General features: G+C 28.0%; 1 protein-coding gene and 103 non-coding genes across 105 annotated transcripts; 44 read left to right on the top strand and 60 right to left on the bottom strand.

Moving 5' to 3' along the window:
* The first annotated feature begins 1601 nt into the window (after positions 1-1601).
* 21ur-1174 lies at positions 1602-1622 on the top strand. The gene has a single exon (NR_063514.1).
* A 144-nt stretch (positions 1623-1766) lies between these two features.
* On the top strand, positions 1767-1787 carry 21ur-4472. The gene has a single exon (NR_063515.1).
* A 382-nt stretch (positions 1788-2169) lies between these two features.
* 21ur-6264 lies at positions 2170-2190 on the top strand. Its single transcript, NR_063516.1, has one exon.
* A 138-nt stretch (positions 2191-2328) lies between these two features.
* Positions 2329-2349, top strand: 21ur-4458. The gene has a single exon (NR_063517.1).
* 21ur-5506 lies at positions 2342-2362 on the bottom strand. Its single transcript, NR_063518.1, has one exon.
* Positions 2363-2447: 85 nt separating this feature from the next.
* Positions 2448-2468, bottom strand: 21ur-9048. Its single transcript, NR_063519.1, has one exon.
* 21ur-13489 lies at positions 2451-2471 on the bottom strand. The gene has a single exon (NR_063520.1).
* A 633-nt stretch (positions 2472-3104) lies between these two features.
* Positions 3105-3125, bottom strand: 21ur-8111. Its single transcript, NR_063521.1, has one exon.
* Positions 3126-3351: 226 nt separating this feature from the next.
* Positions 3352-3372, bottom strand: 21ur-4906. Its single transcript, NR_063522.1, has one exon.
* On the bottom strand, positions 3353-3373 carry 21ur-8836. The gene has a single exon (NR_063523.1).
* Positions 3374-4273: 900 nt separating this feature from the next.
* On the bottom strand, positions 4274-4294 carry 21ur-3823. The gene has a single exon (NR_063524.1).
* 21ur-12824 lies at positions 4275-4295 on the bottom strand. The gene has a single exon (NR_063525.1).
* Positions 4296-4366: 71 nt separating this feature from the next.
* 21ur-1820 lies at positions 4367-4387 on the bottom strand. Its single transcript, NR_063526.1, has one exon.
* A 212-nt stretch (positions 4388-4599) lies between these two features.
* Positions 4600-4620, top strand: 21ur-11581. Its single transcript, NR_063527.1, has one exon.
* Positions 4621-4720: 100 nt separating this feature from the next.
* 21ur-9694 lies at positions 4721-4741 on the bottom strand. Its single transcript, NR_063528.1, has one exon.
* Positions 4724-4744, bottom strand: 21ur-2367. Its single transcript, NR_063529.1, has one exon.
* Positions 4725-4745, bottom strand: 21ur-10571. Its single transcript, NR_063530.1, has one exon.
* A 148-nt stretch (positions 4746-4893) lies between these two features.
* 21ur-4903 lies at positions 4894-4914 on the top strand. Its single transcript, NR_063531.1, has one exon.
* A 78-nt stretch (positions 4915-4992) lies between these two features.
* On the top strand, positions 4993-5013 carry 21ur-4730. Its single transcript, NR_063532.1, has one exon.
* A 271-nt stretch (positions 5014-5284) lies between these two features.
* Positions 5285-5305, top strand: 21ur-8359. Its single transcript, NR_063533.1, has one exon.
* Positions 5306-5440: 135 nt separating this feature from the next.
* Positions 5441-5461, top strand: 21ur-801. The gene has a single exon (NR_063534.1).
* Positions 5449-9915, bottom strand: Y105C5A.8 (DUF19 domain-containing protein; the record flags this gene model as incomplete). 2 transcript variants are annotated; one of them, NM_001047538.7, is made up of 6 exons in its annotated part: positions 5449-5774; positions 6102-6313; positions 7796-7928; positions 8213-8313; positions 8899-9051; positions 9829-9915. In NM_001047538.7, 6 exons carry the CDS (start codon positions 9913-9915, stop codon positions 5732-5734), a joined length of 729 nt encoding a protein of 242 aa, NP_001041003.1. In that variant the 3' UTR covers positions 5449-5731. The 2 variants fall into 2 exon arrangements, 1 of the variants encoding a protein (NP_001041003.1); NR_024302.1 differs by lacking the exons at positions 6102-6313; positions 7796-7928; positions 8213-8313; positions 8899-9051; positions 9829-9915 and having other exon boundaries at positions 5732-5774.
* Positions 5999-6019, top strand: 21ur-8267. The gene has a single exon (NR_063535.1).
* On the bottom strand, positions 6383-6403 carry 21ur-1046. The gene has a single exon (NR_063536.1).
* Positions 6550-6570, bottom strand: 21ur-1682. Its single transcript, NR_063537.1, has one exon.
* Positions 6790-6810, bottom strand: 21ur-3309. Its single transcript, NR_063538.1, has one exon.
* 21ur-13401 lies at positions 6794-6814 on the bottom strand. The gene has a single exon (NR_063539.1).
* On the bottom strand, positions 6982-7002 carry 21ur-1736. The gene has a single exon (NR_063540.1).
* On the bottom strand, positions 6984-7004 carry 21ur-13681. The gene has a single exon (NR_063541.1).
* On the bottom strand, positions 6985-7005 carry 21ur-5234. The gene has a single exon (NR_063542.1).
* 21ur-8001 lies at positions 7242-7262 on the bottom strand. The gene has a single exon (NR_063543.1).
* On the bottom strand, positions 7451-7471 carry 21ur-10567. The gene has a single exon (NR_063544.1).
* On the bottom strand, positions 7691-7711 carry 21ur-976. The gene has a single exon (NR_063545.1).
* Positions 7929-7949, bottom strand: 21ur-10302. Its single transcript, NR_063546.1, has one exon.
* On the top strand, positions 8101-8121 carry 21ur-5562. Its single transcript, NR_063547.1, has one exon.
* On the bottom strand, positions 8168-8188 carry 21ur-9745. Its single transcript, NR_063548.1, has one exon.
* 21ur-13376 lies at positions 8276-8296 on the bottom strand. Its single transcript, NR_063549.1, has one exon.
* On the bottom strand, positions 8315-8335 carry 21ur-2587. The gene has a single exon (NR_063550.1).
* 21ur-4125 lies at positions 8712-8732 on the bottom strand. The gene has a single exon (NR_063551.1).
* Positions 8715-8735, bottom strand: 21ur-11755. Its single transcript, NR_063552.1, has one exon.
* On the bottom strand, positions 8716-8736 carry 21ur-13091. Its single transcript, NR_063553.1, has one exon.
* 21ur-14771 lies at positions 9253-9273 on the bottom strand. The gene has a single exon (NR_063554.1).
* 21ur-12506 lies at positions 9256-9276 on the bottom strand. The gene has a single exon (NR_063555.1).
* 21ur-4960 lies at positions 9257-9277 on the bottom strand. Its single transcript, NR_063556.1, has one exon.
* 21ur-7640 lies at positions 9261-9281 on the bottom strand. The gene has a single exon (NR_063557.1).
* 21ur-3897 lies at positions 9483-9503 on the bottom strand. Its single transcript, NR_063558.1, has one exon.
* 21ur-6628 lies at positions 9484-9504 on the bottom strand. The gene has a single exon (NR_063559.1).
* A 179-nt stretch (positions 9916-10094) lies between the features above and the next one.
* 21ur-2323 lies at positions 10095-10115 on the bottom strand. Its single transcript, NR_063560.1, has one exon.
* Positions 10116-10368: 253 nt separating this feature from the next.
* On the top strand, positions 10369-10389 carry 21ur-5471. Its single transcript, NR_063561.1, has one exon.
* A 559-nt stretch (positions 10390-10948) lies between these two features.
* Positions 10949-10969, top strand: 21ur-14321. The gene has a single exon (NR_063562.1).
* Positions 10950-10970, top strand: 21ur-703. The gene has a single exon (NR_063563.1).
* A 139-nt stretch (positions 10971-11109) lies between these two features.
* 21ur-10400 lies at positions 11110-11130 on the top strand. The gene has a single exon (NR_063564.1).
* A 31-nt stretch (positions 11131-11161) lies between these two features.
* Positions 11162-11182, bottom strand: 21ur-9349. The gene has a single exon (NR_063565.1).
* Positions 11183-11323: 141 nt separating this feature from the next.
* 21ur-8334 lies at positions 11324-11344 on the top strand. Its single transcript, NR_063566.1, has one exon.
* A 135-nt stretch (positions 11345-11479) lies between these two features.
* Positions 11480-11500, bottom strand: 21ur-7405. The gene has a single exon (NR_063567.1).
* Positions 11501-11877: 377 nt separating this feature from the next.
* 21ur-10860 lies at positions 11878-11898 on the bottom strand. Its single transcript, NR_063568.1, has one exon.
* A 181-nt stretch (positions 11899-12079) lies between these two features.
* Positions 12080-12100, top strand: 21ur-10641. The gene has a single exon (NR_063569.1).
* Positions 12082-12102, top strand: 21ur-14105. Its single transcript, NR_063570.1, has one exon.
* 21ur-7063 lies at positions 12083-12103 on the top strand. The gene has a single exon (NR_063571.1).
* A 138-nt stretch (positions 12104-12241) lies between these two features.
* 21ur-5647 lies at positions 12242-12262 on the bottom strand. Its single transcript, NR_063572.1, has one exon.
* Positions 12263-12345: 83 nt separating this feature from the next.
* Positions 12346-12366, bottom strand: 21ur-15635. The gene has a single exon (NR_063573.1).
* A 31-nt stretch (positions 12367-12397) lies between these two features.
* On the top strand, positions 12398-12418 carry 21ur-9194. Its single transcript, NR_063574.1, has one exon.
* A 32-nt stretch (positions 12419-12450) lies between these two features.
* 21ur-13294 lies at positions 12451-12471 on the bottom strand. The gene has a single exon (NR_063575.1).
* A 104-nt stretch (positions 12472-12575) lies between these two features.
* On the bottom strand, positions 12576-12596 carry 21ur-4939. The gene has a single exon (NR_063576.1).
* Positions 12597-13407: 811 nt separating this feature from the next.
* On the bottom strand, positions 13408-13428 carry 21ur-10505. The gene has a single exon (NR_063577.1).
* On the bottom strand, positions 13409-13429 carry 21ur-6029. The gene has a single exon (NR_063578.1).
* Positions 13430-13764: 335 nt separating this feature from the next.
* Positions 13765-13785, bottom strand: 21ur-9187. Its single transcript, NR_063579.1, has one exon.
* Positions 13766-13786, bottom strand: 21ur-14563. The gene has a single exon (NR_063580.1).
* Positions 13787-13830: 44 nt separating this feature from the next.
* 21ur-15488 lies at positions 13831-13851 on the bottom strand. Its single transcript, NR_063581.1, has one exon.
* Position 13852: 1 nt separating this feature from the next.
* 21ur-3639 lies at positions 13853-13873 on the top strand. Its single transcript, NR_063582.1, has one exon.
* A 164-nt stretch (positions 13874-14037) lies between these two features.
* On the top strand, positions 14038-14058 carry 21ur-14655. The gene has a single exon (NR_063583.1).
* 21ur-4797 lies at positions 14041-14061 on the top strand. Its single transcript, NR_063584.1, has one exon.
* Positions 14062-14319: 258 nt separating this feature from the next.
* On the bottom strand, positions 14320-14340 carry 21ur-403. The gene has a single exon (NR_063585.1).
* A 158-nt stretch (positions 14341-14498) lies between these two features.
* Positions 14499-14519, top strand: 21ur-11819. The gene has a single exon (NR_063586.1).
* 21ur-9075 lies at positions 14500-14520 on the top strand. The gene has a single exon (NR_063587.1).
* On the top strand, positions 14506-14526 carry 21ur-15393. The gene has a single exon (NR_063588.1).
* Positions 14527-14732: 206 nt separating this feature from the next.
* On the top strand, positions 14733-14753 carry 21ur-4997. Its single transcript, NR_063589.1, has one exon.
* A 357-nt stretch (positions 14754-15110) lies between these two features.
* Positions 15111-15131, top strand: 21ur-5705. Its single transcript, NR_063590.1, has one exon.
* A 300-nt stretch (positions 15132-15431) lies between these two features.
* 21ur-9544 lies at positions 15432-15452 on the top strand. The gene has a single exon (NR_063591.1).
* 21ur-13932 lies at positions 15433-15453 on the top strand. The gene has a single exon (NR_063592.1).
* A 373-nt stretch (positions 15454-15826) lies between these two features.
* Positions 15827-15847, top strand: 21ur-3898. The gene has a single exon (NR_063593.1).
* Positions 15848-16174: 327 nt separating this feature from the next.
* On the top strand, positions 16175-16195 carry 21ur-12870. Its single transcript, NR_063594.1, has one exon.
* A 235-nt stretch (positions 16196-16430) lies between these two features.
* Positions 16431-16451, bottom strand: 21ur-3176. Its single transcript, NR_063595.1, has one exon.
* A 67-nt stretch (positions 16452-16518) lies between these two features.
* Positions 16519-16539, top strand: 21ur-6490. The gene has a single exon (NR_063596.1).
* Positions 16540-16814: 275 nt separating this feature from the next.
* On the top strand, positions 16815-16835 carry 21ur-4054. Its single transcript, NR_063597.1, has one exon.
* Positions 16836-17012: 177 nt separating this feature from the next.
* 21ur-1896 lies at positions 17013-17033 on the bottom strand. The gene has a single exon (NR_063598.1).
* On the bottom strand, positions 17014-17034 carry 21ur-14562. Its single transcript, NR_063599.1, has one exon.
* Positions 17035-17221: 187 nt separating this feature from the next.
* 21ur-8626 lies at positions 17222-17242 on the top strand. Its single transcript, NR_063600.1, has one exon.
* 21ur-3544 lies at positions 17223-17243 on the top strand. Its single transcript, NR_063601.1, has one exon.
* Positions 17244-17570: 327 nt separating this feature from the next.
* On the top strand, positions 17571-17591 carry 21ur-3489. The gene has a single exon (NR_063602.1).
* Positions 17592-17689: 98 nt separating this feature from the next.
* On the top strand, positions 17690-17710 carry 21ur-5568. The gene has a single exon (NR_063603.1).
* On the top strand, positions 17691-17711 carry 21ur-14340. Its single transcript, NR_063604.1, has one exon.
* Positions 17712-17897: 186 nt separating this feature from the next.
* On the bottom strand, positions 17898-17918 carry 21ur-7469. Its single transcript, NR_063605.1, has one exon.
* A 166-nt stretch (positions 17919-18084) lies between these two features.
* 21ur-14089 lies at positions 18085-18105 on the bottom strand. The gene has a single exon (NR_063606.1).
* A 266-nt stretch (positions 18106-18371) lies between these two features.
* 21ur-1013 lies at positions 18372-18392 on the top strand. Its single transcript, NR_063607.1, has one exon.
* Positions 18393-18478: 86 nt separating this feature from the next.
* On the bottom strand, positions 18479-18499 carry 21ur-11204. Its single transcript, NR_063608.1, has one exon.
* A 66-nt stretch (positions 18500-18565) lies between these two features.
* Positions 18566-18586, top strand: 21ur-2086. The gene has a single exon (NR_063609.1).
* Positions 18587-18832: 246 nt separating this feature from the next.
* 21ur-5913 lies at positions 18833-18853 on the bottom strand. Its single transcript, NR_063610.1, has one exon.
* Positions 18837-18857, bottom strand: 21ur-3171. The gene has a single exon (NR_063611.1).
* A 380-nt stretch (positions 18858-19237) lies between these two features.
* Positions 19238-19258, bottom strand: 21ur-4402. The gene has a single exon (NR_063612.1).
* A 142-nt stretch (positions 19259-19400) lies between these two features.
* 21ur-6842 lies at positions 19401-19421 on the top strand. Its single transcript, NR_063613.1, has one exon.
* On the top strand, positions 19402-19422 carry 21ur-5875. The gene has a single exon (NR_063614.1).
* A 371-nt stretch (positions 19423-19793) lies between these two features.
* On the top strand, positions 19794-19814 carry 21ur-2313. The gene has a single exon (NR_063615.1).
* Positions 19815-19891: 77 nt separating this feature from the next.
* Positions 19892-19912, bottom strand: 21ur-2303. Its single transcript, NR_063616.1, has one exon.
* Positions 19913-20076: the final 164 nt, after the last annotated feature.

Below are 20076 nucleotides of genomic sequence, written 5' to 3' on the forward strand. Positions count from 1 at the left end.
ATTTTATTCCGAACACCTTGAGTACTTAATTGTTCAATTAAACTGAATGTTCTTAACTAAAATCACATTTTGGAATGCTTCAAGATCAAATTTAGTGGAACGAGCCACAGAAATGTAAAGTTTTTTAGAAAATTGAAAATACAGAAATTTTAACTGTTTCAAAAAAAGCTCAAATTGTATTTGAAAAAAATGTTTGCAATATTCATGTTTCGAAAAACTAATCTCAAAACTCCAATAATAAATATTGTCCAATTGTTTAATATACCTTAAAAATTCCCCTGTTTTAAGTTGTTCATTTTTAGACAGTTGAAATTCGAGTAATCAATATGATCAGGCATCCTAAACTCGTTTAGTAAATTCTTTCTGATTTACTGTTAATTGTGAAATAGTCAAATGTTTAGTCAATGTGTCAATAATTTTTAAAACATCTCTTTCTCAAAAAATATTATTTTCAGTATACAAATTTCGGTTTCACTGTAATATTTAAAAAAACAGAAAAGTTGTACCACCATTAAAACTTGATGTTTTGCGTTAAATTTGAAAAAAGTAATGAAAATGCACAAAATTCAAAGTTAGTAGCAATTGAGACAGTTTCAAAAATATTAGAATTTGCTTTGAAATAGATACCTTACAACTTTGTGTTGATTTAAAACTAGCAGCACTTCATATATTTAATGACCAATTTTGAGAATTCAGTTTCTTTATACTTAAGCATTCCACACCCAACAAATGTGTCCTATGAAAACTGTTTTTTTGTATGTGTAATAAATATTTATACTTGAACATTTAGAACCTCCAAAATTAATTTAAAAGTTTGTTTTAATTTTCGGTTGTTTGTAAAAATTTTATTCCGGCAGTCTGAGTGATAATCGAAACAACCCCGCAAACTTGTTTGCCCAAAGCATATCAAAAAATATTTTATAATCATTTAGAAGAACTAATGCGACAGATTTTCCGTAAATTCACACGATCTGAAATTTGCCGAATTTGCCGAATTTTGCCGAAAATTTGCCGTTTGCCGTGCGGCAAACGGCGTCGGAAAAAAATTGCCAAGCTCGGCAAATCGGCAATTGCTGGTTTTTTAAAATTTGCCGAATTCGGCAAATCGGCAAATTTGCCGAGCTCGACAAGTCGGCAATTTTCGGCGAATCGGCAAATTTGCCGCACACCCCTGATGCAAAGCGAGCGCTCTACCCCTGAGCTGTACCCCCGGGCGGGCAAACAAGTTTGCGGGGTTGTTTCGATTATCACTCAGACTGCCGGAATAAAATTTTTACAAACAACCGAAAATTAAAACAAACTTTTAAATTAATTTTGGAGGTTCTAAATGTTCAAGTATAAATATTTATTACACATACAAAAAAACAGTTTTCATAGGACACATTTGTTGGGTGTGGAATGCTTAAGTATAAAGAAACTGAATTCTCAAAATTGGTCATTAAATATATGAAGTGCTGCTAGTTTTAAATCAACACAAAGTTGTAAGGTATCTATTTCAAAGCAAATTCTAATATTTTTGAAACTGTCTTAATTGCTACTAACTTTGAATTTTGTGCATTTTCATTACTTTTTCAAATTTAACGCAAAACATCAAGTTTTAATGGTACAACTTTTCTGTTTTTTTAAATATTACAGTGAAACCGAAATTTGTATACTGAAAATAATATTTTTTGAGAAAAAGATGTTTTAAAAATTATTGACACATTGATTAAACATTTGACTATTTCACAATTAACAGTAAATCAGAAAGAATTTACTAAACGAGTTTAGGATGCCTGATCATATTGATTACTCAAATTTCAACTGTCTAAAAATGAACAACTTAAAACAGGGGAATTTTTTAAGGTATATTAAACAATTGGACAATATTTATTATTGGAGTTTTGAGATTAGTTTTTCGAAACATGAATATTACAAACATTTTTTTTCAAATACAATTTGAGCTTTTCTTGAAACAGTTAAAATTTCTGTATTTTCAATTTTCAATTTTCTAAAAAACTTTACATTTCTGTGGCTCGTTTTACTAATTTGATCTTGAAGCATTCCAAAATGCGATTTTAGTTAAGAACATTCAGTTTAATTGAACAATTAAGTACTCAAGGTGTTCGGAATAAAATCGTCAACTGTTTCACTTTTTCAAAATAAGCATTTTGGAGAAATATATTTTGGTGAATAAACTATTTTTTCCCGATTTTTCTCCAGTTCCACCTTTGAATAAAAACGATTCAGTATCTTTTTGAAAATCATTTTCATTAAAACTTTTTTGTTTTGAAAACCGTTAACCGTTTCAGACTCTTGAAATAAAACGTTACTTTACAATTTTGACAGTCTTGAGGCACCTTTGTTGAAACTGTTTTTTTTGCTTCCAAAATCTGATAAAAATAATTCTAATTAACTTATTGAAACGGTGGAAGTTTTAAAATTTAAATTTAATAACTCGCCATGTTTAGGAGGGAAACGTTTCTATAATAATCTTCATATAGTGCCTCATTTTAAAATCAAACTAGTGAAACGGCTTTTTTAAATTTAAATTTTGATGGCTTTATTTCCCCAGTAACACTGGTCCCTGACATTGTTGAAATTGTGCTTCAAAAAATGTTGAACTGAACCGTTAAGTAAAATATTTCCAAGTTGAATATAGGTAAATGAGAATGTGCATACCCATAGTAACTTAAGCTTGTCCTGGCTAGTAACATTAAATTATATCAAATTTTTTGAAATCAACAATGATTTTAGATACACTCAAAATAAGAAAACTGCGTAGCGTGTACTGCAGAAAACCTCATATTTAGGCCCCGCCTTTTTCTTGTCCACTCACGGAGAAAAGGCAAAAATTTGGGGACCAACCAATATCTGGCCGCCGACATCCTACTGGTTCCGCGCGCCGCTATGTTTAACTCGCAGCGGGCGGAGACAGCTTGCCACGCCCACAGCGAGTTAAACATCGCGGCGCGCGGAACCCGTAGGATGTCGGCGACCTGATATTGGTTGGTCCCCAAATTTTTGCCTTTTCTCCGTGAGTGGACAAGAAAAAGGCGGGGCCTAAATATGAGGTTTTCTGCAGTACACGCCACGCAGTTTTCTTATTTTGAGTGTATATTTGGACAAACATTGCAACTGCAAAATTGAAAATAACATTTTTTGTGAGCTTTTAGCAATAAATTAAAACAGTAGAAATTTTATAATGTTTTTGATTTTCAAGAAGTTTTTTCGAATATTGAAACTTAACATATCAGTTGTGATAATCCAACCCGCTGTTTTGTCAGTTTTCTGTGTTTTTGAGAGAGTTTGAAATTCAAGTTGCCGCCTAACCAACAGGCTTTCGTTGAACTTCACTTTATTTTTTGTAAATTTGTTCACAATATAGATAGAATTCTGAATGAAAAATATTAGAACATAAATAAAAGCTATAAAGAAGTATTTAATTTGATAAACTAAAAATTTGAATTTTTATTTAAAGAATTTTAGCAAATAATGATTTATTTTTAAAATTATCTCGACAACCCGTGCTATGAGAAAAATGTAGCTTTGCCGAGATAAAAAATTAGAAATTTCAATTTTGAGAAACTGAAATTTTTTCAATCTGAGCTTTTATTAAACTTCACCAAACTTTCACTCAAACGATAGCAGAAAGAAAGAATTCCAGATAAACAAAATTGGAAAAAAAAAATTAAAATGTGTTTTACTAGATAAACTGTAATTTGTATATTTCCTTGAAGTATTTTAGCCAACACTTTTCTCAAAAGCTATGAAACCGGCTATTCTTTAATTTTATGAAAAATTTTCTATAGGTGTTCACAAAGTTAATTAACTTTTTGAATGAAAAAGTTAGTTGTTTCGAAATATTGAGATTTTGTTCAAACTTTAGAAAAAAAATAATTGAATTGTTCAAGTTTTTTAAAACTTAAAGTCAAACGTAATGGGGTTATTCAAGTAGTGTCGTGAATTTAAAAAGTGTATTTCAATACACTTTTGGCCTTTTTCAAGTAACATCAAAAACATGTATTTCAATACAGTTTGTGACGTAATTTCGCGACATTTCTCGACATTTTTCCACAGTTGTTTTATCAGAATTGTTCTGCTGCGACGGAAATTGTGTGGATTTTCACCCTGCGAAGACACCTCTCTCTATGTTGAAATACATGTTTTTGAAGTTACAAGAATAAGGCAAAAAGTGTATTGAAATACACTTTTTAAATTCACGACACTACTTGAATAACCCCATAAGATTAAAATTAAAAACGATTTTTGCTAGAACACATTTATTCTGAAAATTTGTACGATAAACTGAACAATTTCAATAATATGTCTCTGTTATTTAATCAACAAAGTGAAACAAATTTTAATTTTGTTTTCGAACTTTAAGGCAATTATCCCCGAAAACCAAATATATTCTGTTTGCAATCAGATCAACTTCTAACTTAGTTGAAACAGTCAAACAATTAAACTTTTGAAAGTTTTCAGGAATTATTATTGTTAAAAAACTGATTTTTTGAGGGAATTTGAAATTAGACTGATTACACTACTAAATTCTATTTTTTCTTGATTTTTAAAGTGTTTCTGATATTATACTATTCAAGATTAACTAAAAAAATATATTGCCATCGATTTTATAAACTCGCTGAAACAGTAATTCACAAAAACCTCCCATCCGAAATTTGACTTCCCTTATCCAATAACTTTGCAGACTTCCATTCAAAAACCAGAAATTGCACTAACACAGTTGAAAGATTTCGCTATAGCAATGATTTAGTAAATTTACCGATAACTCTTTAGAAAGAAGTTGAAGCAGTTGAATTTTTTTTATTTGAGTATTTTGCAAAACTTTTGAGAAAATAAACTGGAAAATGTTTCAAGATGTTTTCAAGTTTGAATTGCAATATTATGCAGTATTCTACGGTTCATTTTACATCAAAAATTATTTAAAATTCTGTATAAAAATTTGACTGTTTCAATAAGGTGCTAAGTTACTGAAATAAAGTCGAACAATACTCCTTCGGCTATATTTACAATAGGAAAATTTTTCTTTAATCATTCTTCAAGTGTTGAAGTATTTTGTTCCTATTTCGTATTATACTGAAAACCGAAAAATTTGATTGTCAATTGGAAAAAAAATTGCTGGAAAAATGGAAGCACTTTTCTAACAACAGTTTCAGTTCTTTTTCGGCAATTTGTTTCTTGTAAATTCTGTAAAAAAACGATTATTTACCAAATTTTCCTTAAAACAATATTGATACTTCTTCAGTACTTCTTCATCATTTGCCTGAATATGGGCAAACATCATTTCAATTCTTACTACATTACTCACCGAATATTATTCTTAATTTCTATAAACTGGATTTACCGAGAACTTTTTTTCAATTCTCAAAAATTTAATTCAAACGAAAAAAAATACAGTTTCACATTCTTCTTGAATTTCCAGGGATATTTTAAAAATTGATGAGACGAGAAGAAAAGATTTCATTTTTCAAATTCTGCAAGTACATCTGCCCTTACAATTAAAAAACTGACCACTAATCAGCTAAAAAACCTAAAGAAAGTGACGTTTTTTTGTATCTTGTGATCTTTTTTATCAATAAGACATGTATCATTAGTTCAGATCATTGAGACTTAATGAAAAGTGACGAGGTGTATTGTTGATGCACCATGATTTATGGATTTATACAAGTTTTCGGAAAAAAAGTGAAAAAAAGTAAAACTTTTAAGAAAAGTGAACAAAATTAGAAAGTGTTTATCCAATGATGTTGAGCATACCGCAATATGAGGAGAGACCGCTGAAAATTCAAAAAAAAATGTCCGAGAAACCAAGCTTTTTTAAGCTTTAATTTGCAATTTATACGGACATCATCCGGGCTGAGCCAATCTTAATATGAAATGGACAGTTAGGTTGCAGAACCCAGCAGAAGTCGGGTGCTCGACACAAAGACTTTTCAGTAATTTTGTAAAATATTACAGTTTCTCAAAAATGTAATATAGTTTTCAAAAAATTGTTTGGCAGTTTGAATTTTTTTTTGAGTTAAAAACTAGCATTTTTAATTATGAAAAGCGAAACCCGGTAGATGTCGGGCGTTTCACTTCTACATTTTTCTATAAAGACGAACTTAATTCCAGCAGCACTTGAACAATGACAGAACGTCTCCATTTCCTTCTTCCACGCCACTGACCGAGAGCACTGACGGATGGCGATTCGTGCATTTTTGTCTTCAATTTGTGGTTCACAACCGATTCGGTTGAAACAGAAACCATCTTTATTCTTTTCCAAGAAACATGTTTTTACGCATTGGGCAATGGCAGTTCCGGCGGTTACCACGGCCTGGAAGAAATATTTGTTGGGTAACAGCTAACATTAACAGCGGCATTTTATTTTCCAATATGTTTCAATTTATTTTCGATAGACTATGCAGTGAATATTTGAGCGGATTAGTTAATTTTACAAACATTCTGAAACAGCAGATTTTTTTCCCGAAAAGTCAATGACTAATTGAACTGCGCTTTTTTAATAGTTTGTTGATATATTATACTGAGCAAAAATTTCAAAATTTATATCATTTAAATAGATAGTACTCAAGAACAAAATCAAAAATGTAGACCTGTTAAATTAATTTGTCGAAACAGTAGAATTTATAAATTTAAACAATTTTGTGGCTGTTTTTTACAGTGAAAGTAAACGTTTTTTTACGAATTAAATGAGTTCAACTCTCCCAAAATTCCGAAAATTTTTTTTTGGAATTTCGGCAAGGTATATGCCTGTAAAAAATGATTTTTTTGTCGATGTATGCAGTTCCAGCCAGTCATAACAAACGGAGAGGAATGAAGAAAGCAGATAAAAATTAGAATCATATTAATATACTGAATCAGGAGAAAAACTTTAAATTTGGAATTATTTTCGAACATCCCGAATGTTGCACTTTTTTAAATAAAAAACCAATATATTCAAATTTTAAAGTAAAAAAAAACAAAGATAAGCAAAACTTTTAATATTTACCTTTAGATCTTTCGATAACATTGTGAATAATTTTAGCGAATTTTTTTACAAACATTCTGAAACAGAAGATTTTTTTTTGTGAAATCTATTATGGGGTTACTCAAGTAATGTCGGAAAATTAATAAGTGTAGAAAAATTACGTCACAACTTTATTCAAGTATATAAAAACATGCATTTAAATACATTTGTGACGTCACAAATGTATTTTAATACATTTTGCTACATTACTTGAATAACCCCATTAGTAATTGCACAGTTCGTTCAAAATGAAAACGAAGTAACCCAAGATATAAAAGATTATTATTATCAATTTCCTGAAACAGCAATTTGTATTAATTTTTTGAAATGTTTAGGAAAACTAGAATCATCGAACGAAATATAAATTAGTTCTATGATTAATTAGTTCGTCAAAAACACGATTTTCAGAGCAAAGGTATAACCTATTTGCGCCTTTTGGTTTTTTGAAAAATGGCTGAAGACATACAATTAGCTCAAAACTAAACTTAACTTTTATATCAATATTTTGAAACTGTAATTTTTTTAAAACGGAGGTTTTTTTGTTTTTTTTTCGATTGAACATAAGCTAACTGAATCTTTAGTTTTAGTAATTTTTCTTAAAAATGAGAACTAAGCACAAATATCTGGAAACTATTTTTTTTAATTCAACAATACGATGTATCTGGAAACTATCTGGAAACTATTTTTTTTAATTCGACAAACACACTAATATAAAAGCGAAACATTACATTTTGATAAAAACTTGTTGAAACCGAAAAAAAATTTAATTTTTCTACAACATGAAAAACCAACCTTAACATTATCATTTCCAATTGATCTCAAAAATGCGTTAATCTGTGAGTTCACAGCGTCTTCCACTCGTTTTATCATATCTTTGTAGTCGTATTCCTTTACCCGAACTCCTGGTTCACCATTCTCTGTGCATCTGGAAAATAAACTACGATAATTGATTGATATAAAAAATATTTTGAAAATAGGTTCGGTGAAACTGAAAATTTTTTTAAAATTTATTTTCAAACTTTAAATGAAAATATTTTGTTTAGAAAGTTACTGTTTCAGAAGGATGTTTCTTAAAAAATGTTCATAATTTCTGATAGTGGAAAAATAATGTACAGTTCAATTGAAGTGGTCATCCAAAACTGTCATTGCAAGAAATGTTTTAGCGGTAAAATACTGATATTAAAATTAAAATTAACAAAAAAAACTCACGCTTTAACTTTTGTCTGGAAACAGTTGATCACTTGGTCCACAAATGGTTTTTTAGCATCAAAACATGCTTTCAGGGAGTTAGGATCGTCCGTTAATTTGAACTGAAATTGTTTAAACTCAGGATTGAAATTGTAAAAAAGTTGTTGACTTTGAAACATACATGAAATAGTGAAAACTTATTTTAGAAAAACTTTTTGAAAAAAAAATTTCAAGATAAAAATGAATAAAAGTTGTTGAACCGGAAAATCGATGCTTTCAGTGATCTTAAAGAAAAAATACAAATCATATATTTTCAGAACTAATGGAGCGATTTTGTGGAAAAATGTAGTAAAATTTGAAAACTAAAGTATTCGTTTCTAACTTTCAAGTTTGTAATTATTGTTTTTTGTTATGCAACTTATTTTTCTGATTATCTAAATTGATAAAACGTTTAATTTTTTTTTTAAATATTTTTCAGTTTCAATAATTGTTAAATCAACTTTTCAAGTATCATTTCTTCCTAATTCAGTTAATCAGTGAATTAACTAACCGTTCAACTACTCTTCATTTTAAAACATATATGAAATAGTAAAAAATTTTAAAAAAAAAATTCTGTTTCAAAATAAACATTTTCAAATCTTCGAAACAACCTTTTCAGTTTTATTTCTATTTTAATTCTAATTTTACTTTCAAAAATATTAACTAACCCGTTGAATTTCCGATTTCCAACACGTCTCAAAGCAATCTAAAGCTTGAAGTTTTGATGAATGATAGCAGTCTTTCATCTCATCACAAGTACACTGTCGAACCTCTCCGCTTCTCTGGGAACCATGTAATACTGATAACGCTTGCTTTGATACCTGAAGTATGTAGAGACAACATCAAAATTAGAACAATGAACCTGTTAAGTATTTTATTTTTTGAAAAATGTTTACTTTGAAATATTGATAGTTTTGGTTTTTTTAAAGAAAGAATTTTTAGAAAGAATATTTCAAATTGTACAAGTTTTTTGAACTATAATACAAGTCAAACGTAAAATTCAAAGAAAACAAATATGTTGAGAATGGAAATCAAACGTGCCATTAACTAATTCAATAAAATGCTTCTGATTTTTAATCAACATCGTGAAACAATTTTTTTGATTTGATGTCCCCAGCATTAGCCTTTTTTTGCAATCAGAGCAACTTCTAGCATAGTTTAAACTATAAATTTTTGCTGCAAAATTTCGTACAAAAAAACATTTTTAAAAAGTTTTTAAAATAAGATTACTACGTACAATTATAAGCTTTGTGACAGTTCCATTCAATTGAAAATGAGAAATTATATTGTCGTAAGGTTTAATTAATAACGTAAAACAGTGTATTGTTAAATTTTTTGAGGGGAAATTTGAAAATAAAGTGCTGACTGGTAATAAAAAAAAAAGGTAATAAATGCCCGGCTGGTGACATAAAGCTTTTCTTTTTTTTGCAATTTCAATTTAATCACACTGTACTTTTGTAGTTACAATATTTATGTAATTGCTCGGGACAAATTTTGAACTAAATAAAAAATAAATCACAGAGAATGTCCTTTACATTTTTTATAAACCTATTGAAACAGTAATTCACAAAAACGCCCCAACCGAAAATTCTACTTACCTGATCCAAAAACTTTGCCGATTCCCCTCCAATAACCAAAAGTAGCACTAACACAGCTGATTGAACTAGCCAATTTGACCTACTCATACTTTTGGAAATTGCTGGAAAAATTGGAATTAGGAAAATTCAGAGGAAAAAAATTTCTCAGAAACAGTTGTAAATTGCATTAGTTATGTTAAATAAATAAATCAATCAAAGGGTAGTAATTTCTAAAACAGAAATTGTTACTTTTTTTGAAAAAAGAATATTCCAATCACATCAACAATTTAAAAAATGACCTAGCAGGAATGAGAACTAAAATTGTTACAAAACTTTTAAAGTCGTTGAAACAGGTTTTTTTCAGAAAAAATAATTCAAAATAATGCAAAAACTTTTTTCACAAACTCTCGGCAATAACTTTAATTTTCAAAATTTATTTTAAGAAAACCGAAAAATTGTCCAAAAGTAATAAAATACTACCTTGAAAAAAAAAATTAAATTTTAGAAAAAATTACTGTTTCTCAAAACTCATTTAAAGTGATTGAAATGAATTTAAAATATTCTCAAGATTGATTTATATTTTAGCAATTAATGGCTTTTTGATTCTGCTTCAAGAAAAATAAGAAAAAAACTGTTCCAAAAAAAAAATTACTGTTACACAAAACGTATAGAACAAATTTTTGGTTGAAAACGACTTGAAATGATATGAAATTTCGGTTGAAAAGTGATTGAAGTGTGGGGAACAAGTATAAAAAACAGGTTCTCCTTCCTATTTTTTCACCGATCATCCTCTGAAGAATTTTCTTTAAATTCAAAATTGTTATGTCAACCAACCACCTCCAAGGACACATCCATTCCCTACTGATTTTCTCGGCGTCTCTCATCTTTAGCATGCTATTTTCTTTGGGAAAAAAATAATATTGTGGTCAGAAGAAAACTTGTAAACAAGTTTCCATTTCTAACCCTGAACACGTCTGTGATTTTTGAGGATATAATGTTGTCAGGGTAGACTACAAATTTTTAGAAATTTGGGGTCAACTGGGTAGAAAAGGATTTGCAAATGAAAGTGAAAAATGAATTGAGAATCAAAAATTACTGTTTCAAAAATTGAACATATTTTTTGTGATTTTGAAAGGACCCATTCTGACGAGTAGAGTTTAGAAATTTAAACAAAGGTATCGTGGTAAGACCTGGTATCGTAATTTTGACGCGAAAATTACAAAATTTCTCGGCATAGTCTGGGATAAAAAAAATCCACTGTTTCATATCTTTATTATATTACTCATGCTACAAAATTGTTAGTCAACTGGATAAGTTTTGTTTTAGTGAATAAGTAAGTATAGAACATTTCAAATTTTTTTTGAATTTACTTGTATTATTTGTAGTTTTCACTAAAGTATTTTAACCTCACAGTGAAACAGTTATTTTTTGTAGCACATTAAATTTAAAATATTTTCGAAAATAAAAGCGTGTTTCAGAAATATTTTATCAAGTTTTATCTTGTTCAATAATTTAATTTTCAGTTGGAATTTGACATTTTCCCAGACATTTTTCTAAAAAATATACTTCAAATGAAATTTCGATTCCAGTCAAGTCAATGTGTTTTTTTTTTCTTAAAACTAATTACGCATAATTTTTATCGTTCTTCAAGTATAACTAATCAGCCGTTCACTATTGCAAGAAGAACCATAAACTAAAAGCAAAGAATTTGCTGCAAATTTAATGAAATTCAAGAAAAAGTAAAACTATACTTTTCGATTTTTTTTTTAATTCTAAAAAATTAATGAGAATGAAAAACTACGCACGACAGTTTCATGTACTTTCTGAAATGATTCGTGCAACAATTTTTAAAAAATTGAAAATTGTTTCAACAATGGTTTATGAAGTCTTTTGATAATGAATTGCGTGCATACGATGTTTCAAGAAAGTTCAAAAGAAATGCTGAACATTTGTAATTTGTTCAATGAAACAATTTGTATTGGTTTTCGAAAAACTATAATTTAGGTTAGGAAAAATAATTATTTACCGTATTCTTCTTATTAGTATTGCATTTAGTACTTATTTCAAGGGAACATCGATACAAAACTAAAAGCAACATAATATTAGCCGGTTGTATGTATCAGGGTATTGAAACAGGTTTTTTTTGTTGAAAAATGGAAATAAGATTTTTTTTGATCTTTTTTAAAACCTGGAAGCACATTTATATTTTGAACGTTCGATAATTTTGACTGTTTCAGCATGTTGAGATAAAAAAAGAAAATGCAAAATAAATTGTTTACAATGTTCCAAAAAAAAGGCCATTATTATTTTCATGAAATAGGTAATGACAATATTTTGCAGAATTTGCTGCAAAATTAAAAAAATGTTTGAAAAAAATATCTGAAAATGAATTTTAATTCTAAGTACGTACGTAAGTATGAAACACTTCAAGGGGTTTTTGAAAATTATTTTTGGATTATTTGTAGTTTTTCCTAAAATAATATTAACCTTGCAGGGAATCAGTTCTTTTTTCTTGCACAGTTAGTTTTAAATTTTTTTCAAAAATGTTTCAGGGATATGTTATCTAGTTTCATTTTGTTCAATAATTTAATAATTCAGTGAAACTGTTAAAATTATAATCAGATCCCATTTTTTACATTTTGGCAAAAACAAACCCGTTTTTCATTAATCGGCAATAATATGTTGTACTTAAAACAATTTTCTGAAATGCTAAAACTGCAAATAGAAAACTCCAAATTTTTCTCATAAACTTCTTGTTTCAAAATAAATTTAAGTTTGAAGCTGTCCCATCATTGCAAGAAGAACAATATTGGTTTAATAAAGTTCAAGAAACAGTAATAATTATTTAAATTCATATATTATTTATCTTATTTAAATTTTGAACATTAACTGAAAAAAAAAAACTTTATCTGAATGTCTATAACTCAGATTGAGTAAAACACAAGCCTTTTTTTATTGCATTATTGCTGGGATAAAAATTGTCTGGTTATATGACGTTTTCATGAGGATGTTAAAACAGTAAGTTTTTTGCCTCAAACATGAAAAAAACAATTAGTTAAAACAAATTCATTTTTGAAAAACCAAGATATTGAGCACATTTTCAAAATAACTTTATGAAACAGAGTACTTGAAATAAGACGACTTTTTGTTTTTGAAAAAAAAACTAACTGCAAATCCAACTTATTTTAAAAGAAAGAGTTGATAAAGAGTTGACAAAACTATTTTTCACCGGATTTATCAACTTTTTGAAACCGTGAAAAAAATATTTATGTCCGCGTATATATTAACGCAGGCATGCCACAGATACGTTTGATGTTAAAATTGAAACCCAGAAATTGATTCCAATAAAAAATTTTGATTGATTAATCTAAAAAATATTTCATCTCAATTGAAAGAATTTAAAAAGTGCTCGAAAAATGTTGAAAGTTGGAACATTTTCTTCCATAATCTGTCGTTTGCAAATATTTTCCACGCTTTATTACTAAACTTCAGTAGCTTTTTTTAAAGTTAAATAAATTTAAAGTTAAATAAATTTTAAGTTAAATAAGTTTTTTAAAGTTAAATAAACTCAAATTCAAGTGATGACATAACATCTGAATTTGAACCGAAAATTTCACAAAAATCGTTCACAAAATTCGTAAACTTTTTTCGGAACATATTGAAACAGTATTTTTTTTCTTACTTTTTTCTCAATTTTTCTGTCAAAGTGAACTGAATTTTTTTTATGAACAACGGGGACACCATTTTTGTTACAACCCGAAAAAACCCGAAAAAAAAAGAATATTTCTACATTATGTTGATATATAAGTTGAGAAATCGGATGACTGGTTTTTTCTCCCTTTCAAAGCCTTTCAAAGAATAGTTTCAATTTCCTGGCTCAACCAATTTTCCTGCTTCAGTTAAAATACATGGTTTCCTTGGACACCTTAAAAATTCGAGATTATATTGAAATTTAACAAAACAGAAATTTGTGGAGTAATTTCTAAAACAATTATCTTTCGGTTTCATCAAGTTCACAAAACAGTGAAAAATTTTTGTTAGTTAATAGGAGAAACAAGTGTGTTGTACATATAACTTTCATACGAAATTGTCATATTCTCAAAAGTTGTAGAGTTTTACATAGACGAAGTTAAAATTTAAAATTGAGAAAATTACATAAAAATTGAAAAATGAAACAATTATCTACGGTTTCATATTGTCCACAAAAAATTTGTACCTGTTATTTCAAAATGTTTGTGACAGAACGCATTTTTTAACAGAAATAATTTTATTCTACAGTTGATCGTTATTTACAAAGTAATTTTTGATCAAAATATTTCCAACTTTGGTGCAATCCAGGCACATAGTACAGCCGATTTCACCGGCTTGGTCATCGTGATAGGCTTCGCATTCATTTTCAAACAAAAACCTGGTGTCCCGTTCGGAAACAGTCAGTTGTAGAACGACATGTCTGACCATATTTTCATAAAAGCCTCGTCTTGTGTTTTTTTTATGACATGGTTTTTGATTGAGTTTTGGCGGAAAACCTGTGTACTGAAAAACGATGAGATTGTGTTTAAAAAGTTTGATTTTTGAAACAGAAAATGTTTCTAACCACATGTCATATGTAGTCAAAATTTTCTGAATTTTTTTAAAATTTCAAACATATTGTTTCAAAAAGTGGTTATTACTCAGTTGGGTTTACCTTTGAATTTTTGTTACAGAGTATAAACATTTACAAGACTCGGCAAAAAACTCTTTTGAAATAGGCAAATTTTATATTTTCTTCAGAAATTCGAAATCATTTTGAACTGAAAAATGAGAATAGCAATATAGGTTGAAAATTGAAAAAAAAATCATAACTTGGGTATTTAGCATTTGTGACTAAATAATTTTCTCCGGTTTCATGACGTTCACAAGAAGGTTTTTAAAAAAATCGCTGTTATTATGAACAACAAAAAACACAACTACAAAAAAAAAACACAACTACAGATGAAAGCGAAAAAAAAGTTTTTTTTCCAAATTTTGCAGATAAAATTACTGATATAATCGACAATATTCGGTCAATGGATTCTTCATTGAATTTAGAGAAAAAACTAACACTTGAGTACGCAATTTGTTACTATTAAACTGTATCGAACTTTCAGCTAGGACTTAACGAAAAACGAAATAGTTTGTTGGAATTAAGAAGTTCACTGTTATGGGTGTTAATCGAAAAACGTTTTAAAACTAGTTGGAAACTTGTTTCTTTTTTTCTCTAAAAAAAATGTGTTTTTTTCCGGTTTCATGAAATGCACATAATATACTTTTCAGTTTTTTTGCAGTGAATCAGATTTTCAAAAAAAGCGAATTAAATGGTTGTAATTGAAAAGTCATCATTGCATGAAATCAATCAATACAAATCGAAATGACGATGAATAAACAGAAGAACTCAATTTGAAAGCGCAAATGAATATCAATACGAGATTTTCATGGCTAAAATATGGATGAACGGTGCGTTTCACAAGATACTGATAAAATATTACGTTTGAAAAACGCTAAATAGGACTAAGTTTTACTATAAACTCTAGCTTCAGCTATTAAAAGAAAATAAGTTTCACATGTTTCATGAAGTTGTCAAAAAAATTAAAAAAATTTTTTGGTAATTTTGGTAATTTGGCCATTGTTTTGTAAGAAAGTCTGTTAAGCGTCCGGATGAACCTTTTTCGTTAAATATAGTTTCTCAAAATAAAAAAAAAACATCGTAATGTCATAAAAAATGCAACGAAAATGAATGGTTTGTTAAATATGGCGAATTATATTTTTCTGTTGATATTGGTTTCTAATATCTTCAAATTCTACTCAATGAGGTTAGATTCCTTGGTCTGCTCCATTATGACTCTGACTTTTCTAAAAATGTTAAAATTTATACAAAAAACATATAGCACAAATTCTATTTATTTCAACGGAAAATCATACCATATTGGTTGCACTGGTTGCAAAATAATTGTTACCGGTTTCATAGATATCTCAAAAATTTATACATTTTTTGATTTTTTAGTGAGTAGGGCATTGGATTACTAATTATCGTTGTAATGTTGAGATTGCTTGTACCCTTTTTTCCTGGCACGTGTAAATTTTTTGTAGGTCTTGTCGCGATCGTCGCTATTATGGTAACTACTAGTTTTTTAGCAGCACAGTTATTCGCTTGTGATAGAGACTAGAAAATACTGAATTCGCAATGAAGCTTTTAGCGTTTTTTTTTTCATTATTTTCACAATCTTGCGACATCCAAGTATAATCAAATTTTGCGGGTAATTTTAATTTGAATAAATTGTCTGAAATTCAATTTACTTTCACCACTGTTTCTAGATAGGCTCCTTTTTTTCTAAAAAAACTGTGATCACAATTGCGAACACAGCTTTTTAGTTTTTCAGCGTTTCATATTATTTAATATTCCCGCCGAACTACACGATTACTTGTGTAATGGCCTTGAAAAATAAATGTATAAATAAAATCTGTGTTTCAGCAATTTTTAAAGTAAATTGATGGAACCTGGTGAATTATTTTTTCATTAATTTCACAACTCATCCAAAATTAACATGAGTGCTGAAAATAATTAGCTTCATGTTTTCTTGAAGACCTTCAAAATTAAATTACGTATATTGCATTTCATCAATCAAATATCAATCGCAAAATATTTTCTACAGTTTCATTAAATTTATAAAAAAGTAAAGTTTTTTTTTTCGTCAGTTGATGGTAAAAAAAAATCCGAATAGTATCAAATGAGAAAATATAAAATTTTATTTTAAATGTTGCATCATATTAATTTTTTTAAAATATTTTCTACAACTACTAAAGTTTCGTGTCTCGGCGCAAAATTTTTGGTAATGAAAAGAGCAATTAACATATTTTCTTCGAAAATGCTGATAGTCGAAATGGAATTTGGAGAAAAAAATAAAGGTTTTCTGGTAACCCGGAATTGGTGGTTCAATAATTTTCTTTGGTTTCATAGTGTTTTCATAAAGAAGAAATATTAAAATTGTTATTGCCATTTTGTATGCATTTGTTGGGATATTCAATTGTAACAAGTTGAAATTCATATTCTTTTAAAAATCCAACTTTTTGAAAACAACTATATGTTCTACTCGTTCATAAATAACTGTTCACTGAAAAATATGTCATTAGGTGTTACTTCTCACAAATTCTTAAATTAATAATTTCAAAGTTGCACTTTTCTGCTGAGAAACACAAAAATCTTAGGAGTAATAAAAAAAAATGTTTGAAGTATTTTTGTGAAAATACTGAAATAGTCGATTTTTATAAAAATTGGATTTTCAAATATCTGATTTCTCACAAAGTTTTCCAAAACGTAATTTCACCGCGAATTCAGTAAATAAATAAAAATGATGTTTCAGGAAGTGTTTAAAAATTGTGTAAAAAATTAGAAAAACAGTTGGAATAACAAATACGATAAGTCGCTCTTTTTTGTTGAAAAAACATTTTAAAAAATTATAATATTTTGTGCGATTTTAAGAGGTCAAAAGTTTGAAAACTTGATTTCAATATGCAAAGGATATAATCAAACTTTTTTCAGTATTGAGTTTCAAAAAAAGAATGTGCTGAAATTAGCAAATTTAATTTACGTTTGAAATAAAAAACGTTTGAAAATTTCATTTGTTCTTATAATTGGAAATTAACGAAATAGTTGGGAAGCTGTAAATAATATCCATATCAGTTGCGAAATAATTTTCTTCCAGTTTCAGGGAGTTCACGTAAATGTTTTTAAAAATAATGTTTTTTGTTAAAGTGGACAATAATATCATATTCTGTTAAATTGTATATAAACTTACAGCAATCTGAAATTGAAATATTGTTCTGTAACACCACGTTGAGAAATAACAATGTGATTCAATTGACGTGATTTCGTTCTGTTTCTTGTGAAATAATACAACTTTGTGGAGAGTAATATTTCAAATACATTCATTAATTGAAATTAATCCTATTTTGATAAACATAATGATATTAATTCTATTTTAAAAAAATTGGAAAAAAAAAACTGAGAAAGCAGTCGTTTTGTGACCATTGATTTAAATGTTATAAAAATAATATTTATTATTTATTACACTTCAGGGTTTTCTACTATACTACGAATGGATTTCACAAAACACTCAGAAGATATCGTACGTGTGAAACTGTGAATTTTTTGTTGAAGTTAGATTTTTAAACTTACTATTAATCACAATAGATTTTTGAAGAACTTTTTTTTATATTTTACAGTTTAATTGAATGTCATACGACTAGTAAATCTAAAAGCAAACATCAAATATCAACACTAAACTACCGTGCATTTTATTGAACTCCTCTTTATACACACAGAAGCGGGAACTTTTTTTTTTCAATTCATCCCACCAGATATTTTGAAAGAAAATAGAAAGTGGTATTTTTTAAACTGCTTTACAATTTTCTCCAAAACAATAATACAACGTTTAGTGTCAAGAGCATTTTCAAAGAGTTACGCCTTCAAAACTTCAAATTATTTTTTTAAAGAAAAAATTACTGTTTTAGCGAAGTCTTATAACGTTTCTCGAAAATGGATTAAATATTGAATTCTGATTTATTCGACAAGAAGATTTTATTTTTTCTTCAAAAAACTAGAAAATTTGAAAAATATTGAACTTGAAATTTAAAAAAATGTGGCAGATAACGTAGAAAATCCAAAAAATGAAGTATAATCGGCGTAAAAATTTTCTCCGGTTTCATCAAGTTCATAAACAAGTGAAAAAATTTTGTCAGTCGGTGAGAAATCAAAATGTGGAAAAGTTTTTTTATTTTATTTAAATTATATTCATTACCACGCACAAAAAATTGTCAGAAAAAGCTGGAAAAATTCATGTTGTCTCTAAAACTTTTGGAATTCAAGATAAGATCGAACTTTGCGTTGAAAAACTATCTCGAAAATTACAAATACAAATGTTTCTCTGTTTTCACGCGCTCAGAAGTTTTTGCTGGTATCGTTTCTTTAAAAATTATTTTCTTGAAAGAAATTAATAAACCAATTTTTTTAAAACTGAAATCCGCCCATGCATTAATTTAAACAACGCATAAGACATTTTTGTGAACACAGGGAAACAGTAAAACAAAGTTTTTATTTTGTAAAATTTTCAAATATCTCAGTTTTGCAGTAAAAAATAAGGTTTCAGAAATTGGAGATTTTTTGTGATTTTTATGCCGCGATAAATTTTTATTAAATTCAAAAAGTGTGCGACTTTAAAAAGTACTGTAATTTCTCTTGACGGAATTTATATCCACTTTTCATAGTTCGTTGATAAAGTATGTTTTTGAAAACTCAAAGTAACAAATTAAGAAATAATTATAAAAAATCTATAAAATTCACTATCAAAGAGAGCTTTAAATTACAAAAAAAAGTCGTGTCAAGACCTTGTACCGTAATTTTGACTGCAAAGTTATATCAAAAACATTCAGAATACCACCAAAAAGTTTGAAAAAAAGCTGAACTAATTGAGCTGTTTGAAACATGAAGATTTGGATTTAAAAATGTGAATGTGTTAAACGGAAATAAATAATCCACTGTTTCACTTTTTGATTAAATAACTCAGGTTATTCAGTTGTTATTTCACATTGTCAGAGAAAACTTACAAAAGAAAAAACAGAAAAAAAAAACGAAAAAGTCAGTTTTACTTCCAAAAAACTGAAATAAAATCAAAATTTTCCTGTTTTGTGGAAAAGTTTTTTCTTTTTCAATTTTTTTGATCGAAGCTATTGAATATTCAGTAACTTACTACAAGTTTGCACAGACAAACTATTTATTTTTTCCCATCAGATTGTAAGCTGCTTGGCAGAAAAACTGAAAATGTAAAAAAGAGCAATTAACCGTTTATCAAAACATAAAAGTTGTGTAATCAAAACTTTGATTTTAATTTTTTACTGTTTTATGGACAAACTCATCAAATAAAAATTCACTGTTTCACACTGTTTTCAAACTATTCATTTTTATTTGTAATCGTTCTTGATGTGATATTCAAACAAGCGAAAATAAACAAGTAAAAGATATAATTTCCACAATTTTGAGTAAAAATTATGATTTCAAAAATAGAATGAATTTTTGAACGTTATACATTCTACAACGTATTTTCAGAAAAGGCATTGGTTGAATAAAATTCAGGAAACAGTAAAAAAATTTAATAAATAAAGTTTTGTATTCTTTTGATTTTGGAAAAATTGAAAAAAAAACTGCATCAGAACGACTATAATTTAAAAACTAAAGTTGATGAGAAAGAGTTAGTTGAT

Source organism: Caenorhabditis elegans, chromosome IV (assembly GCF_000002985.6).
Source record: "Caenorhabditis elegans chromosome IV".
Lineage (NCBI taxonomy): Eukaryota > Metazoa > Nematoda > Chromadorea > Rhabditida > Rhabditidae > Caenorhabditis > Caenorhabditis elegans.